General features: G+C 41.3%; 1 protein-coding gene across 3 annotated transcripts in view; it reads right to left on the bottom strand.

Moving 5' to 3' along the window:
• Positions 1-19468, bottom strand: part of UBE2D2 (ubiquitin conjugating enzyme E2 D2) — a 58879-nt gene extending 39411 nt beyond the window's left edge. The window contains exon 1 of one of the 3 annotated variants that reach the window (XM_059061348.2): positions 18860-19468. In XM_059061348.2, the coding sequence (XP_058917331.1) occupies positions 18860-18883 (24 nt within the window). In that variant the 5' untranslated portion in view covers positions 18884-19468. The remainder of the gene's footprint in view (positions 1-18859) is intronic. The other 2 variants (XM_059061347.2, XM_067031757.1) reach the window with 2 other exon arrangements.
• Positions 19469-19995: the final 527 nt, after the last annotated feature.

Here is a 19995-nt window from a genome sequence, read left to right as displayed (position 1 = left end):
CAAAAGTAGTTTATTTCAAGTGATCCATATCCCTTCAGATTTGGCATCCCAGTATTTTGCTCAAGGTCCTTTATAACACTAAATAATATTTAATCTTAGCAGGTATATATATTTACCTAAAACCTCAATAATAAGGTAAATAATCAGCTACCCATCTTAGCTAAATTTAAAGAGAGCAGCCATTTTTAAACGTTACATATTGATCTAGGAGAAAATCACAAACTATTTAAAAAACATGTAGGGACTTCCCTGGTGGCGCAGTGGTTAAGAATCCGCCTGCCAATGCAGGGGACACAGGTTCAAGCCCTGGTCCAGAAAGATCCCACACGCCGCGGAGCAATGAAGCCCATGTGCCACAACTACTGAGTCTGTGCTCTAGAGCCCATGAGCCACAACTATTGAGCCCACGTGCCACAACTACTGAAGCCCACGTGCCACAACTACTGAAGCCCACATGCCTAGAGCCCGTGCTCCGCAACGAGACGCCACCGCAATGAGAAGCCTACGCACCACAACAAAGAGTAGCCCCCACTCACCACAACTAGAGGAAGCCCACGCACAGCTACAAAGATCCAACACAGCCAAAAATAAATAAATAAAATAAATTTTTAAAAATAATAAAAATAAAACATATGTAAATGTCCAATACTTTTAACAGCTACATAAAGATAGTAAGATTCACAGGAGTTTTGTATTTTATGACTTTTCAAGTGCTTGTTCTTTCAGAGTTACAATTCCTAGAAATATAAACTTTGGTGTAATACAATAGCATGTGTCCCAGAAGAACCACTGAAAGTACCTCAGACTTCCTTATCTCAGGGTTTCTCAATCTGGGAAACGACTGACATTTGGGGCAGGATAATTCTTTGCTGTGGGGGGCTGTCCTTTGCATCATAGGATATTCAGTAGCTCCCTGGCCTCTATCTATTAGATGCCAGTAGCAGCCAGTAGCCTCCCAGCTGTGACAATGAACAATGTTTACAATGCCAAACATCACCTGGTGGGCAAAACCACCCCCAATGAGAACCATTGCATTATCTCTCAGTAATACATTCTGAATTATTTACAGATAAAATGATATGACACTTGGGATTGAGTTTAAAATAATCCAGTAAGGGTGGAAGAGGTAATCAAGAATAAACACAAAATGATGGGTGATGGGTCACATGGTGAAATGTTATAGAATACTCAATGTTTGGATATGTTTGAAAATTTCACTGAAGTTTATTAGACATCTGTTTTGTGTACTTTTATACAGTGTGTTATATTTATAACAGTGAAAAATTTTAAAGAAAAAAAGTTAATTAAAAACTCTCATATTCTACAGTTGGGTGTCTAAAAACTTTGCCATACAATTTGGCATTACCTTACAAAAATAAAAAGCATCAGACTCTATAACCAAACAATTCTACTGACTATTAAGAGAAACTCTCACCTATGTGCACCAAGAGATTTGTATGGGGATATTGATGCTTTGGTATCTGTAGTAGCAAAAACTTGGAAACAAATGTCTATTATAGGGGGAATAAATTATAAAATATATTGTTGGCATATTTGTATTCATTGAAAATGCATGTTATTTAAAATGTATAGGGCTTCCCTGGTGGCGCAGTGGTTGACAGTCCGCCTGCCGATGCAGGGGACACGGGTTTGTGCCCCGGTCCGGGAGGATCCCACATGCCGCGGAGTGGCTGGGCCCATGGGCCGTGGCCGCTGGGCCTGCGCGTCCAGAGCCTCTGCTCCGCAGCGGGAGAGGCCCCAGCGGTGAGAGGCCCGCGTACCACAAACAACAACAACAACAACAACAACAACAAAAAACAATAAAATGTATACATTTCCAAGACATCTATGTAAATTTTGACAACATCCAAAACAGTATTATATGTTGTTTATGGGTACAAATCTTAAAACTAATAAAAATAAAACTTTAAAACTTAAAACTAAAAGTGCTATCTAGATCAATTCCTTGATTCCACTAGTGAATGTCCTTCCCATCCACGCAAGCCAGAGGTTTGTTCTCCAGAGAGGATACAACATAAGTTCTCAGGACTGAGGGACACTAAGCACAGTCAATGGCATGGATGATGTATGGAAATCAGAAAGGTTAAGCAAATGTTTACATACACACTTTGTTCCAAATGGTCCTGAGAACACCGGAAGCTTTGCCTGTACCTTCCAGGCAGGAGATTAAAAGATTCTTCTAGAGAAAAACTGACCAGCACAAGATAAAGATCTATACAATTCACGGACACCAGTGGTTCATCTGGAGAAACAGCCCTGCCAGTAAACCATAAATTAAGTCCCAGAGTTGCCAAACCTCACCCCCACATGTTCAGACCCTTTAATCAGTGTTTTACTCTAAAGTAAGGATAAACAACTGACAATGAAGGATACTGGCTATCTTCAACATGATTCATCTTCAACATGAAAGATAAAGACAAAAATAATGTGAAGAAAAAAAGAAGCAGGAGAAAACAAAGACCATGAAGGAAGAAGAAAAAGTCAAAACAAAAGAAAAACTATCATGGATATCCTTAAAATTAAGAGAAGCTACTACTTCTATGAAACAAGAGCAGAATCCTTAAACAAGCAAGCAAACATTCTGAGAATGACAAAGTCTTTCAAAAAGTGGATAAAAGATAGAAAAGAAAATATAGGAAGACTAGTCCAGACACTCCCCAAATTTATCTACAGATCCCACGAAATCTCCATCAAAATTCCAAATGCCTTTTTCTTAAAAAAAAGAAACAACAGGGCTTTCTGTGGCACAGTGGTTGAGAGTCTGCCTCCTGATGCAGGAGACATCGGTTCATGCCCCGGTCCGGTAAGATCCCACATGCCACGGAGTGGCTAGGCCCGTGAGCCATGGCCGCTGAGCCTGCGCGTCTGGAGCCTGTGCTCCGCAATGGGAGAGGCTGCAACAGTGAGAGGCCCACGTACCACAAAAAAAAACAACAAAAAAAACAACAACAAGCAGAACCTAAAATTCATATGGGAAAGCAAGGGATCCAAAAAACCAAAACAATCTTGGCAAAGAACAAAGTTGGAGGATTCACACTTTCTGATTTCAAAACTTAACACAAAGCGACAGTATTCAAGACAGTATGGTACTGGCATAAGAACAGACATAGGTCAATGGAACAGAATTGAGAGTCCAGAAATAAACCCATACATCTATGGCCAATTGGTTTTTGACACAGCTGCCAAAACAATTCAATGTGGGAAAGAACAGTCTTTTCAACAAATGGTGCTAGGACAACTGGATACTCACATGAAAAAGATGAACTTAGACTCCTACCTCACACTATATGCAAAAATTAACTTAAAAATGGATCAAAGACCACTATCTCATTCCATCAGGATGGTTACTATTAAAAAACACAACCAACCAACCAAACACCAAAAACAAAAACAGAAAATAGTAATTGTTGGTGAGGATGTGGAGAAATTGGAACCCTTATGTAACAAGGTGGTGGGGGAGGGGGGAATGTAAAATGGTGTAGTCACTGTGGAAAACAATATGGTAGTTGCTCAAAAACTAAAAATAAAACTACCAGGGACTTCCCTGGTCACGCAGCTGTTAAGAATCCGCCTGCCAATGCAGGGGACATGGGTTCAATCCCTGGTCCGGGAAGATCCCACATGTCACAGAGCAACTAAGCCCGTGCACCACAACTATTGAGCCTGCACTCTAGAGCCCACGAGCCACAAACACTGAAGCCCATGAGCCACAACTACTGAGCCTGTGCTCTAGAGCCCACGAGCTACAACCACTGAAGCCCGCATGCTCTAGGGCCCACGTGCCACAACTACTGAGCCTGCGTGCTGAAACTACTGGAGCCCACGTGCCTAGAGCTGGTGCTCTGCAACGAGAAGTCACCGCAATGAGAAGCCTGCGCACTGCAATGAAGAGTAGCCCCCACTCACTGCAACTAGAGAGAAGAAGCCCACAGGCAGCAACGAAGACCCAACACAGCCAATAAATAAATAAATAAATAAATAAAAATAAACAAACAAATAAAATTACCATATGATCCAGCAATTCCAGTTCTAGGTATATACCCAAAATAACTGAAAGCAGGGTCTTGAAAAGATACACCCATGATGACTGCAGAATTATTCAGAATAGCTAAAATGTGTAAACAACCCAAGTGTCCAACAGCAGATGAACGGATAGGCAAATGCAGTATATATATACAACGGAATAGTAAATAGCCTTCAAAAAGGAAGGTAACTCTGACAACATAGATGAACCCTGAGGACACTGTGCTAAGTGAAATAAATCAGTCACAAAAAGAGAAATACTGTATGATTCCACTTCTATGAGGAATCCAGTCAAAATCATAGAGAGATAAAGTACAATGGTGGGTGCTTAAAGGCTAAGGAGAAATGAGGAGTCACTGTTTAATGGGTACAGACTTTCAGTTTTGAAAAACAAAGAGTTCTGGAGATGGAGTAGTAATGGTTGTACAACAATACAAATATACTTAATACCAATAAACTGTATATTTAAAAATGATGAAAATGGTAAATCTTATATGTATTTTACAATAATTAAAAAATTGGAAAAAACAGATCAAAGACCTAAATGTAAGAGTTAAAACTATAAAATTCTTAGAAGGAAACAATTTTAAAAATTAAAAATAAATTTACCATATGATCCAGCAATTCCACTCTGAGGTATATATCCAAGAGGAATGAAAACATACGTTCACACAAAAATTTTAAAATAAATGTTCATAGAAGTATCATTCTTAATAGTTAAAAAATGAAAACAACCCAAATGCCCATCAACTGATGAATGGAAAAAGAAAGTGTGGTAAATTCATACAATGGAATATTATTCAGCCATAAAAAGGAATTAACTACTGATACATACAACTTGGCTAAACCTTGAAAACTCTATGCCTAAACAAAAGAAGCCAGACACAAAAGGTCACGTATGTATGATTCTATTTACATAAAATGTCCAGAATAAGCAAATCCATATAGATAGGCTCAGGGACTTCCCTGGTGGTCCACTGGTTAAGAAGTGGTCTTGCGGGCTTCCCTGGTGGCGCAGTGGTTGAGAATCCGCCTGCCGATGCAGGGGATACGGGTTCGTGCCCCGGTCCAGGAAGATCTCACATGCCGCGGAGCGGCTGGGCCCGTGAGCCATGGCCGCTGAGCCTGCGCATCCGGAGCCTGTGCCCCGCAACGGGAGAGGCCACAACAGTGAGAGGCCCGCATACCACAAAAAAAAAAAAAAAAAAAAAAAAAAGAAGTGGTCTTGCAATGCAGGGGACGCCAGTTCAATTCCTGGTCAGGGAACAAAGATCCCACATGCCAAGGGGCAAATAAGCCTGTGCACCGCAACTACTGAGCCTGCACGTCACAACTAGAGAGTCCACGTTCCACAACTACAGAGCCAACACGCTCTGAAGCTGGCATGCCACAACTAGAGAGCCCATGTGCCACAACTACAAAGTCTGCATGCTCTGGAGTCTGCGTGCTGCAACTAGAGAGCCCACATGCCACAACTAATGAGCCTGCATGCCACTACTAGAGAGAAGTCCATGTGCTGCAATGAAAGATTCCGCATGCTGCAACTAAGACCCGACGCAGCCAGTAAATAAATAAATATTTTTTTAAAAAAGACTCAGAAAGACCAACTGAATGTTGAGCAAAATAAGTGAAAACTGACCTACACCACCAAACATCATGAAATTTAACAACATTGGGGACAAAGAAAATCTATAAGCTTCCAGAAAGGAAGGTGGTCACATATATGGGATCAGGAATCAGAATAGTTTTGGACTTAACAGCAATACTGGAAGCCAGAAGACAATGAAAATACTGACTATAAGAGTAAAAGGAGTGCCACACTGGTGGTCCTACCTGACACTCCCAGATTAGATCAAGTCATGTTCATGATCCAAATGCCAATACATTGTTACCTTCAAGTTGTTCCTCAAAGTCTGAACAATCTTCTTAACCTTGTATTAATGTTGCATGTGACCTCATACAATTTAATTTTCATATCAAGTTATAGGTTCAACAATAGAGGAACTGAAATAAGACTTACATATACTGAAAAAAAAAAAAAACTGCATAAGCAATGTTTGGGATGGTCACTGTAAGTTAAACAAATTTTTATTCATTAGAGATTTGCCCTGTAGTGATAAAAAAAATGGTGTAACTATTTCTCTTTGAAAGGAATTCAAATTTCTGTTTTAAACCAATTTAATCCGTGTTTTAAACATGTGGGAAATGATTTCAAGTCAACCTTGAAATAGATATAAATATCATGGCAATTCACAATTTTAAAAACAGCTCACAGCATATATGATACACTCCTGGTAAGCTCAATTACTTCAAAGTGGATTTTATTATTTCTAGTCAACAAAGGTGAAACACAATGCTTAAAGTATAAATAACCTTTCAATGGACAGGAATCTAGCCTACTACTAAATTCAGTGATGATATAGTATTGCCTTGATGCAATAGGTAAAGTAAGGGAGGTTTCACAAGTAATTCCCCATTACTTACAACAATGTACCCTTATCAAAACATGAATATTTCTAAATATATGCAAAGATCCCAAGCTCATAAATTACCAAGAGAAGCCATGGCTCCTGACTAAACTTTAACACTGAAGCTAAATTAGGTAGGTCTGAATCTTAAACTGGATAGTAAGTACCTAGGTGTTGGTCACATCAGTATCTAAAACTTTCTGTAGACATAAAAATACTTCATAATAAAAGATTAAGTTTCGGGACTTTAAATTATGGTTCTTTCCAACTATTTCTAAGAATGGAGACTAGTTTATACAGGTTACTAGAATTATCAAAATTGTCTCATAATAATAACACTAAACTAAAATTATGGTTTTAGTTTTTTCCAAAAATGGGCTATAGAAAATGCCATACTCCCTAACTGGGAAAAGTGCTATGTGGTCACAATCACTAGACTGATTTTTCCATATGTGTTTTAAGTAACAATTAGCATTATTATTTTAAACAGTTTTTAATCTAAATATTTATGTCAAATAAGTCCTATATTTTAATTAGTTTTTAAAAAATAGTGAGGCTATCCACAGGGGAATGGGCATGACCCAGTGGAGGATGTCCAAGATAAGACAGAGTTAAGAATGGCACCCCTAGGAGAGAGGGGGACAAAGAATCGTATATATGCAGGTGGGCCACAGCAACGGGAAGTTGATTATACACAGGGGAATTGATCAAATGAGTAAATACATTTAACGGAAGCCAGGTTTTTCACTGCAAGAAAAGGAATACCAATATTGAAAGGAAAAAATAAGGGGTGAACCCTATGGTACTGTACTGGAATTAGAGGCACCTGTGTGAACTCATGGTTTTTGATATATATAGAGAGAAAAGTAAATCTATACATACACATACTCCCCTAGCTACATCCACTGATTACACTGAGAAAGCCTGGAAACAGTGAGGTTCCAAAAGCAATGAGCATACCTAGCATCCAGATCTTGGTTTCTAAATAACATTCACCACTAAAAAGACCAAGGGATCCTTGGAAAAATAGATGATTACAGAGCTAGAGCAGGGAAAGTAGAAGAAAATCCAGGAAACATCTTTTTGTGCCAGAACTTAAAGAAGTGCTCAAATGATTGGGAAAAAAGCAAATTGGGGACAATTTGAGGATTAAAGTAAATGATAATAAATTATTATAACTCACATGAATAAAATGGGAAATCATGAGACCATACAAATATAAACTTTAAAATGAATAAGTTAAAATTTTTGAGTAACAGTGTGGCACCCAGACTCCAGGTTGGCTCCCAACGATCCTGAACTCCTAGTATTCACACCCTTGTGCAGTCTTCCCTCCCACACTGTACCAGGGGTAACCTGTGAGGCCAACAGAACATGGCAGAAGTGACGGTACGCCTGTTGATTCTGAGATTAGGTTATAAAAGATACTACAGGCTTTCAGTTGGATGCTCTATGTCTCTTAGATCACTCTGAGGGAACCCAGTTGCTATGTCTTAAGCACACTCAGGCAGCTCTGAGTGGGAGAAACCCACGTGGGGAGGAAATGAGTCTGTAAGTCCAGCAACCCACAAGGAACTGAGATCTGCCAACAACCACGGAGTGAGCTTGGAAGGAGATCCTCTAGCCTTCAGAGTACTGCAACCCCCGGCAACAGCTTGGCTGCAACCTCAAAAAAGACCCTGAGCCAGAACCACCCAGCTTTAAGCCATTCTTAGATTCCCAGTCTTCAGAATCTATGTGATAATAAATGTTTACTGTTCTAAGCAGCTAAGTTTTAGGGTATTTTCTTATGCAGCAATAGATAAAGAGTAAAAACAGAAAAAGTACATATATTCAAAGCATCTCCAGACAAATTATTTACTCATTATAAAAGGAAAAAGAGTAACTTTACAGTATGAAACCTGGTAGATATCACCTTAATCAAGTGATGGAAGTGAAAATTCTCAGTAATGGGTCAAACTGAAATTGTATACCACCTGACAGGACGGAATGAAAAGAATCCAACCAAAATCATGTACCACTTGATAGGATGTAGAAAGAAACACAGCATTTCTTCTGTGACATTCCTACCAAAGATGCATGACCTAAATCTAATCACAAGGAAATATCAGAAAAACACAAACTGAGAGACATTCTGCAAAATAACTGGACCCATCTTTAAAAGTGTCAAGGTGGGCTTCCCTGGTGGCGCAGTGGTTGAGAATCCGCCTGCCGATGCAGGGTACACGGGTTCGTGCCGCGGTCTGGGAAGATCCCACATGCCGCGGAGCGGCTGGGCCCGTGAGCCATGGCCGCTGAGCCTGCGTGTCCGGAGTCTGTGCTCCGCAACGGGAGAGGCCACAACAGTGAGAGGCCCACGTACCACAAAAAATAGAACAACAAAAAAGTGTCAAGGTCATAAAGCACCTATACTTTTTTTTTTTGTGGTAGGCGGGCCCCTCACCGCTGTGGAGCAGCACAGGCTCCAGACGCGCACGCCCAGCGGCCATGGCTTACCGGCCCGGCCGCTCTGCGGCTCGCGGGATCCTCCCGGACCGGGGCACGAACCCACGCCCCCCGCATCGGCAGGCGGACCCCCCCAACCACTGCGCCACCAGGGAAGCCCAGCAACTATACTTTAATTTTAAAAAAGTGTTGAGGGTGTTGAGGTCATGAAGCAAAGCAAAGACTAAGGAATTAAAGAAAACTAGAGATAGATAACTAAATGCAACAAGTAACTATGGACTGGATTCTTTCCTATAAAGGAAAGAATTATTATTGGAACAACTGGCAAAACTTAAATGGAGTCTGATGATTAGATAGCAGTAGTATCTCAATGGGAATTTCCTAATTTTGATGGACTGTGATTATGTAGCAGAATGCCCATTTTGTAAGAAATACACATTAAAGTATTTGGGGTTGATGAGTCATCATGTTGGCACCTTACTCTGAAATGGTTAAAGAAAAAGATGTTCTAGGTATTGTATTTGCAACTTCCCTGGTAGGTTTGAGATTGTTTCAAAATTTTAGAAAGATAAAAACAAAATCAGAAAAGCCCAAACGTAATTACAGCAGTCACTTTATTAGAATTTGGGGATTAGATGGTGTACTGCATTGAATGGTCTCTAAAATGGTATGTGGCACATCTTAATTCCTTGGACCTATAAATGTTACCTTATTTGGAAAAAGGGTCTTTGTAAACATAATTTAATTAAGGATCTTGAGATAAGATCATCTTGGATTATGTGGGTGGGCCCTAAGTGTAAGATCAAGTGTCCTTATAAGAGATAAAAGAGAAGACCACACACAGAGAAGGTAGTGTGAAGATGAAGGCAGAGACTGAAGTGATGCCGCCACAAACCAAGGAATGCTTACAGTCACCAGAAGCTGGAAGAGGCAAGGAAGAATCCTCCCACAGAGCTTCCAGAGGGAGTGTGGCCCTGCAGGTATGCTGATTTTGGACATTTGGCCTCCAAAACTGTGAGAGAATAGATTTCTGTTGTTTTAAGCCACTCAGTTTTTTGTAATTTATTAGAGCAGCCCTACAAAACTAATACAGATGGTATAAATGAGGACATTTAATCTAAAGAAAATCACTCACTCCCATTAGCATACTATTATTTTAAGAAACCTATTTCTAAACTGTTATCACTGCAGCTTCTATAAAATTCAGCTTTGATTTCAAATGTTTTATCTGCTATAAGCCCTTAAAAAGTTGGCAAAGGAGTGCTATCACTTATATAGGCACTGATGTTCTACAAGTGGTGCGAGGACATGCTCAAAGGACAGCAGCAGATACTTCTATTACAAGATTATGTTAAGAGCACTGTTTTCACGTCTAGGCTTACAAAAATATCACATTTATTGGAAACGCATTAAGATAACAATAGTTAGAACTTTGTTGAAGAAAATATTTGGAACTCAGTCCCTTTTTCCATTTAGAAATATTATAAAACATCACTTTACAACATCAGGGTATATTTTTTTCCCTAAGTGAAATGCTAAACAGACACTTAACACTGACACCTAAGATTTCAAGATTCTACCAATTTCATGGGTCAACATTACTGGGCAGTTAAGCCAGTGGTAATTAATATTAAAAACTATCTTTTATGTGGTCCATATTTTCTTTCTACTCATACCCCACAGGCTTGCAGGGTACGTGACACTATCCTCATTCTATAGGCAAGGAAGCTGAGGCCAAAAAAAAATCAGTGAAGTAACTTGCCTAAGGCCACAGGGTTAGAACATGACTCAGTAGCCATGTTGCTCCAAAATCCTACTATTTTTTTCCACCATACCACTTGCTGTTGACATTCATTAAATGTTGCTGGCAAAAACTGAATGCATTCTATGCATCAGGTACTGGGAATATAATGAGTAAGACAGGGACTCTGCCCAGAAGAGCTCAGTCTAGAGGGGGTAATAATCAATCATGTCTACATACTAAGAAACAATTCTACAGCAGAACCCTACTGCCCGCATGCCTGGGGCATGTTTCACAGAGAAGCAGTCTGTTGGATCTCCAAGGATGAAAAAAGAATTCAGGAGGAGGGGGTGGGTTGAGAAGGCATAAGGAAAAGCACAAAGACTAAAGGAAAATAATTCTGAGAAAGATCAATTAGAACTGTTTCAATTACACTAATATTTCTCATGAGACACTAACATGTATTATGGGAATAAATATGGCAATATTTTTGTCCTAAATTTTATCTTTTAATACATCTTTAAGAAATAATACATATTTCCACGAATTTAAAGCAATAATTGGCCTCAAGAAACTTGCACACCACAAAGCAAATTATATCTGTGTTCCGATGCATAAACAGCATTTAACCATGGGTATTACCTGACTTCAGTGAACTATCCTGTTTGTTATCATAATTCAATATATATTTGAGAAGTTATTTAATCAAAGCTTATTGAATACTAAATATTTCTACATTCCCCATGGACTTATAGCTAGAATATGAAAGTTTTAAATGAAAAGCAGAGTCCTTTGATTCTTAAGCCCGAAAAACCAGATTATTTTAAAATAAACATGAGCAAAGCATATACTTTTTTTTAAAATTAGGTGATCTGTCTGTCCATGAGACAATTAATAATGTTGGTAGTAGCCTAACTGCATGAATATTGCAAAACATGCAGGTTGGGCTTCCCTGGTGGCGCAGTGGTTGAGAATCCGCCTGCCGATGCAGGAGACACGGGTTCGTGCCCTGGTCCGGGAGGATCCCACATGCCGCGGAGCAGCTAAGCCCGTGAGCCATGGCCGCTAGGCCTGCGCGTCCGGAGCCTGTGCTCCGCAACGGGAGAGGCCACGGCAGTGAGAGGCCCGCATACCGCAAAAAAAAAAAAAAAAAAAAAAAACAAAAAACATGCAGGTTTATTTGTTTGTTTTCCGGTACGCGTACCTCTCACTGTTGTGGCCTCTTCCATTGCGGAGCCTGTGCTCCGGACGCGCAGGCCCAGCGGCCATGGCTCACGGGCCCAGCCGCTCCGCGGCATGTGGGATCTTCCCAGACTGGGGCACGAATCTGTGTTCCCTGCATAAGCAGGTGGACTCTCAACCACTGCGCCACAGGGAAACCCAAAAACATGCAGTTTTAATTCTTTCTTTTGTTGCAGTGCACCTTCCTGAAACAAATTTTCACATTATACTATAATGAAAACAATACAGAGTAACACATCGTTTTTTTCTTTTGGCGATGCCGTGGCTTGTGGGATCTTAGTTCCCTAACCAGGGATCAAACCCAGGCCCTCAGCAGTAAAGCGTGGAGTCTTAACCACTGGACCACCACGGAATTCCCAAGAGTAACACATTTAATGCAGCACCTGATGAGGATCCCTTTCATTTTCTTAAAATACTATTCCTTAGGTGTTTGTTACTTTATAGCAAAATAACAATGAATAATGTTTTATCTTAACATATTTTGTTTTTAAGTAATTTATCTATTTTTGTGCTTGTGATATTATATATTGATTATGTTAATTAGCTTACCTAATTGACAGCCATTTGTGCTGTCAATTTTAATCCAAGTGTGCATTATTTCCTGAACTTTTGTTTGTATCCATAAATATTAGTTTGAAAAGTGTTCTAATAACATTAGGAAATACTAACATTATTAGAACACTAGATATGAGAAAGGAGTAGAGTTTATCAGAAGTTAAGGGAAATGAGTAATAATGTGAGTAATAATCACACTAAGTGTTACAAAACTGAGGTATCCATTGAATTTGGCAATTAAGTAATCATCAGTGACCTTACTGAACAGTCCCAGAACAGTGAACAGACGCTACTCTGTCAAGAATTTTGGCACTGAAATGCCAGAGATGGAAGGGATAAAGAGGAGGAAGGAAAGGAATCAGCTCTAGGGGAGAGGAGAGTTTAAAAGTTTTTTGTTTGTTTGTTTGTTTTTTTTAAGAATGAGAAAAGTCTTAGATAAATTTGGATGCTTAGGAGAGTCAGAGAAGAGATTAGAACTAGGAGAGCAGGGACAATTACTAGAGAGCAAGGACCTGGCAAAAAGAATAGGATGAAAAGTAAAAGTTAGCTTGCAATGGGTAAAGTATAGCTTCTTCAGAGACAAAAGGGAAGAAGAGCAATGACTTAGGTATACTTGGAGCAATGGCTGGCTCCATAGTCAAGATCGAATGCATTTGAATCCTGGCTTTTCCTATCATAGCCATATAATCATAGGCAAGTTTGTTTACTTTTCCAAATCTCCATTTTCTCTTCTAACCTGGGGAGAACAGAATTTTCATAGGGTTGTTCAGAAGATTCATTCATTCTGATACAGGGTGAGTACTCTAAAGATGGTAGCTGTGGGGTTTGGTTTTTCTTTTTCTTTTTAAAGGCCTCAAAGGAAATTTGAAAGAATTCACACAGATTTCTATTTCCTCTACAGAACAGGTAATTGGGTCACCTACTGAGATTAAAACAGAATGTTTAAGGAGATGGGACAGTGATTCTTAGTCTTTTGGAGAGATTAAAAAACCCATTTGACTATGACAAAAGATATATGGAGGACAGAATATCCAAAATTTGCATAGTTTCTTATTTTTCTGCTTTTTGGAATTAAAACATTGAAACCCGCCCTCTCCCCCCAAAAAATCTACATAGTTTTAAGGGAATTCATAGACACCTCTCCAACAGTAAGAAGAGATGTTGAGGAAAAAATCTTCTGGTTCCAGGGCATAGTTTAAATATCTGATTGTTCAAACAAAGAAAAAGATTGCATCCTCTGGATTTACATACCTAACGGCTACGTAGGAGTATAGGGCCTGCCAGAAAAGACACTGGGCACAGTCAAAAAACCCAGGTTCTTTATCCAGCCCTACTAAATCACATGGCCTTTTCAGACAGCAGCTCTGATAGGTGATGCAGTGCTAAAATTTTATGATTCTTTTACTTGAAATCTCACTTGACTGTGCAGACAAAAGAACAAATGGTACTTTATTTCCTATGTCATAGTTTAACATGATTTTGAAGGTTAGTCTGGGAACCTAACCACCAAAATTTTATTTCTACAGAAAAAACAAGTGTGCGCCTTCATTTCTGGGATGAGGCTGCAGAGGTTGCTGGCAGCATCAGCCATGAGTCAGGTATTCCTATCCTGGGAACTGCCTAGGATATTTTAGCAGCCCTCTCTCTCTGGACTAAAATATCCAGAATTGGACTTTGTCAAAACTTCCTCCTTGTCAGTCAGCAGTACAGTAATACACACTGGGAGACTTTAAAAAAAAACAACCCTAGATTTATTAAGTTAATGATGGCTGTTTAAATTACATTTAAATAGCAACCCAGAAGAGCCAAAGAAAGTTTCTCAGTTCAATGAACCTTTGTGAAACAAAGAATCCTTTTCTAAAGGAAAAAAAAATTTTCCCTGAGATTTCAAGAAGCTTATCTTTTGGAGTAAGAAGGTATGTCTGGGGCTGGCGGCGCAGTGGTTGAGAATCCACCTGCCAATGCAGGGGACATGGGTTCGATCCCTGGTCCAGGAAGATCCCACATGGCGTGGAGCAACTAAGCCCATGCGCCACAACTACTGAGCCTGCGCTCTAGAGCTCGTGAGCCACAACTACTGAGCCCGTGTGCCACAACTACTGAGCCCTGTGCTACAACTACTGAAGTCCGCACGCCTAGAGCCCGTGCTCTGCAACAAGAGAAGCCACTGCAATGAGAAGCCCACACACCACAACAAAGAGTAGCCCCCACTCGCCGCAACTAGAGAAAAGCCCGTGCGCAGCAATGAAGAGCCAACACAGCCAAATAAATAAATAAATAAATAAAAGGGATGTCTGCTTTCCAAGATAAAACTAATTCAAACAGTCATCTTCTGTCAACCATTTATTATACTGAAGTTCCAAATACCCAAGACTATTTGCTAATTTGTTTCATCATTTTGATTGGAATTCACTGGATCCTTACCTCTGATAAGATTAATACAATGTATGATATCACACTTCTAGTACAGTACTTTAAAATAATCTTAAAATAAAATTAGTACTGTTACAATGTTACAACTCTTTTCCCATATCCTTAAAAATCACCCTTTGGTAACTGGCAATCTTAGACATTTTGAAAGTATGTAGTCTACAGAAAGATGATTCATAACATGAAACAGAATCACAATGAAGTTAAGAGTTAAGATGTAAACTTCTACCATGGGATCAATGCATCTACTAAATTGGCTTTTCCTATGACTATAACCATACAAAACTTCACCAAAGAAGTTAATTAGAAGTTTACAAAAAACTACTGATACTTAATTGTACCCATTTACATAAAACAATACTTTGACACTTTTAAAAAGACAAAGTATGGTTTAAATGATTTAATCCTTACACTCCTGGTTACTTGCTGAACCTCAATCTTCGGTTATTTTTAATTCATATATTAAACTGGTGCCTACCAATCTACAAAAAAGTGTGGTGGTGTCTTTTGGTTTTGTTGTTTTTAATTTGAATTGGCTGCCAAAAATCTGGATTTGTGGCTTCCCTTAAAAAAAAAAATCTGGCAACTTTGGGCACAGATCCTGGCAATAGCAACATTTGGAAGGAGTTGAATAGCAGCTGCCCTCTTCTAATAGCACATGCAATTTCTAGCTCCCTCCAATTCTCTTTGCTCACTTTGGTCACCTGCCTAGCCATCAGAGTTTGAAATCTTTATTTTACTGGAAAATTGACTGACTGGGTTTTTCAGGGGCCTTAAGACCTTTAATCATAGAAATACAGTAAATCAAGTGATAGTCCTGGCATTAAAGCTATGTATTCCAAATGTTAACTATAACTAGCATGACACCATTAAAATGTACAAGGCACTATCATTAAGAGCTTTTTAGTATCTTAACTTTGGTCTATCTTCAATTCTTCAAAGAATCATGATATTCAGCCTTTTACTCTTCCTCAAAATAAAGAAATTAACCTTGTATTTCAATATTATGGCATGCTAAGAGCAACAAAAAGCTTCCTGCATCTGTATAACAAAGGTAAAGAAGAAAAACAGGAAGCAAGTAAAAAAAGGTCTCTGATCAGTCAGACCACACAGTTCACAGAACACATGAAGCCCTCTTCACTCAGAGCCTACTGGATCTTATTTTAGACATAATTTTAATAAGCTCAGTGATCTGGTTTCCCAGCCCACAACAGATGAGACGCAGCCAACTGGAAAAGGGCTGGGGGTGGTGCTGCTAGAGGCAGACACTCAAAGCATCAAAATCAAAGCTGAAGACTGATAATGTCAGCAGAAAACCTCAAAACGTAGCAGGCTGGGGCCATTTGGTGTAGATACGAACAATCCCAAAGGGTCCCAATCCCTGCACAGAACTACAATGGATGTTCAAAATGAAACCTCTTTGGTAAACTCTGTTAAAGCATAGGTCAGTTGACCTTAAAGTATATATCAAAATAAAGTCCATCAAAAGCTTTTTCCAAAAAAGTCATGGCATTTAAGGGACTGTCAGATTCACAGAACACTATTTCCCTCTGTCAATGAAACACAAGATACTGAATTCCTAAAGATGCCACATGTCAAAAGTATTTGTTCTTAATAAAATTTTATTAGAGCCCAGATGATATGTTGTTCATGATATCTGAAGTTGAGAGGTATTTAAGCAGAACTATTTTCTCAGAGAATAGTAACTGGGAAGGTTCAAGACCAAGATCAATTATGTAAGCCAAGTCTGTCTTTGGGGGATTCCATCGCAGATACATTACTAGGGCTGAGGGTGAGATAGGACTGGTCTTATCCAAGTCTGCATTCAATTTAAAATTGGTGTCATACAAAAAGTTAGGGGAAAAAAAATCTCCATTTTGTTTTCACAATCTTATTGACTATGACTAGTATGTACACCAAAAATAAATTTTATTTTTCTAATCCCTGGCAGTCTCAGAAGTTGAGCCATACTTTGAGGATGGCTCTAGGTTATAAACGAGGTGCAAAAAGGTTAATACTGAGTTTTAAAAGTTCAAATTATCATTGTCTACACTTGATTTTCCTTATTAAAATTTTAATAAGGGCATCTTTTAGAGAAAATCTAGAGAACATGTAGTATTCAAAAGAAATCATATTATTGGAGGCAAGGATATTAGAAGATTAAAATGCATGTTTTGAGTGCTATGTCCTTCTCTGAAAAAACCTCCATAACATACATCAGAGTAGAGATTAAAGGCTACATTTCTTGATCTGTTAAGTGACAGCACACTATACTCACTCTTCTTCAGGTTTTAAAAATAAGGCCACAATCTTCTACACGTATAATCTCAAATTGATAACTTCTCAATTAGTCTTTAAAATCTCATAACTCCTTAAAGCCTTAAAAATGCATATGTATTATGTACTTGGAAGACCTGTCCTCAGTGTGCGCCTGCCCCTTAAACGGTTAAGAGACCTTTGCTTAAAGTTCAAGCTTCTTTTAACAAATAACCTGCTTCATTTTAGTAGATTTACTGTCTAAAGTCTGCCCTTTTTCATTTGATAGAAATCAAAGTCAAAAGAAGTTGGTGAGGATCTAACCTAATTTACAGTAACCATTGGGATTAATTCCACATTAAAGGTCTTTGATCAAGAATGAAACGAAGACAAGCTGCTGAGGTGTTTAAATGGACCAAACCTGAATTTTCACTGAGTTTAAGGCAAGGTGAAAATTGGTTCTCTTCCCCTTGCATCCCTACCCCATCCTTTAGGATGGATAATCCCAGGATCTACTTCTTACTGGCTAGAGGTTTAATACAGCCTCTCCAAGTAGCCAAGTGAAACACCAAACAAAAATCACCAGTGCCGCTTCCCCACTTCTGAGAAGAAGGAAAAAAAGATAGTGAGAGGTAATAGGAGGTTACAATATTAGAGGGAAGGGAAAAAACCCTAAAATTTAAGCTAAGCCCATACTCCAGAAGCAATATTAGAAAAACCTCCGTAGAGGCAACTACAAATAACCCTTCATCTTAAAGGGCAAAGAAATCCTTTCTAATGGAAAAAGGTAGCAAAATACCTTCTACATTAAAAGGATCTCCCTGAACATATCACCTAATTTAAGCGTTAAAATCCATTTTGCGACGAGAATGTAAAAGGAAACTTTATGAAATTCTCTCCAGTGGTTTTCAATGTTCAGGTTTCTACCTCTACCCTTGACAACTTAATAGCGTTTCTATTAAATCCATTCCTGCAAACTTAAGTGTCAGTTTCTGACTACATTTGGCAACCTCAAGGAATAAAACGCTTCTTCCTCTACTTCCCTCCTGCCTCATAAAAGTCATGTTTATTTCCTCCTGAACTTCCTACTCTTAACAGTTTCTGGACGAGTTAAGTGGACCGAAGCGTGCGGCCGCTAAGAAGCAAGTGAACTCCAGAAATATTTGTGGATCGGACAAAAAGGCTTCCTCAGTCTGTCTGAGATACCAGCCCCAAGCTCAAGCGGTTCTGTGGAGGGAACCTAGGCAGGTGGGGGTAGGGGTTTTATGGGCAGAGATGGGGCATAGAGCCCTTTCGACCTCCGTCGATGGGGCCGCCCAACGCCCCAGTCCCAGCACCCCCTCCCGGCACGGCCGGACAATGGCCCTCTGGCACAGCAGTCCCAGGCCGGGGAGAGGCCCTGGGACTCCATACCACGCGGGGCCTAGAGAGGAGGCCGGGAAGGAACGCTGAACCGGCGAACATACCTCCGGCCTAAGCGCGGGCAGCGCGCCCGGGCCTCCGTGGGCGCCATCACTGGGAGTGGGGTGTGAAGGCAACCCGGCCGGGGCATCGCCGGCAGTCGGGTCCAAAGAAGCTGCGAGCCCGGAGGAGGCGACGGCGGGAAGTGCAGGCCGCAGCCTGCTCAGCCGACCCGCCCGGCAGCCCGACCCGCCACAGCCGACCTCTGGCCGCTTACCTTGTGGATTCTCTTCAGAGCCATCGTGGGAGGCAGGTGGAGGCGGCCCCCGGGGCGGGAACAGGGGCAGGGGAGGGACGGGGAAGGGACGAGGGGGCGCGAGGCCGCCTCGGTGATCGCGGGTCTGCCGGAGAAGATGGGGAGTTCCGCAGCGCGGGTCCGGCGGGACGGACTTGGGGCCGTGGCCCACTCGGCTCCTGAGCCTGCCGCAGGGGTCACCGCATCACCCGGCGGCGGCCCCTTTATGCGCTGCCGCCCGAGCCGCCGCCGCCGCCACCGCGGTAGCTGCCTCTTCCTTCTAGGCTCAGCGCCGCCTCCTCAGCCGCCGCGGATCCCTCCGCCAGGGAGCAAGAGCCCAGGCCTCGGGCACGGCCGGCGCCTCTGGGTCGGACGGTCGGAGGGACTGCTTGCTGCAGGTGGACCGAGGGACGCGCGGGCGGGCGGCGCCGCCGGGGTGGGGCAGGCGGAGCGCGGGGTGGGCCCAGGCCGAGGGGCAGGTCGGGAGAGCGGGGATTGGCGGGCCGGGGAGGGAGGGCTGGGCCGCGCCGGCGGCGGAGGGATACGGGCCGCCCCTGTGAGTACCTTACGTGATGTCGCCGTCGCCGCCACGGCCGCCGAGACGATGACGCCGCGAAGCGCAAGGAGGAGATCTCGCGAGACCTGTGGTGCGGGTCGCAGAAGCTCGCTCGCTACGACCCTTGAGTCCCTTACATGTGGTCCGTCATTCGCGTGACATCTGAGATCTATAAACGTTAGAAGCGAATGTTTTTCAGATCACCCGACCATCCCCAGAGCATAGACGGACCCGGGAAGAGCACTTAGGTCCATTGCAATGTTTCTGAAGGAGGAAGGGACTTGTCCAAGGTCACACAGCTCCACAGTGGCAAAGATGGGACTTTCCTGAAGTCGAGAGTTTCGTCAAATCCCTCCCTGGAAGCCGCGTGGCAACAGCCTGGGCACCTGCGGGAATGTGGTTGTACAAGCACGCCGCAGGCATCTCTGAGATGGTGTTTCTGACGAAGGCCCCAGCTAAGAGACAGTTTGAATGTCTCAGCCACTGGCATGTCAGGAGAAGTGATCTGCTTGGTAAATTGTTACAAATAAGCAATGTAGCTGTTACCTCAGGGAGAAAAAAA

This window comes from Kogia breviceps, chromosome 4 (genome assembly GCF_026419965.1).
Source record: "Kogia breviceps isolate mKogBre1 chromosome 4, mKogBre1 haplotype 1, whole genome shotgun sequence".
Lineage (NCBI taxonomy): Eukaryota > Metazoa > Chordata > Mammalia > Artiodactyla > Physeteridae > Kogia > Kogia breviceps.
The sequence above is the reverse complement of the archived record's forward strand: the minus strand, read 5'-3'. Positions and strand labels throughout refer to the sequence as shown.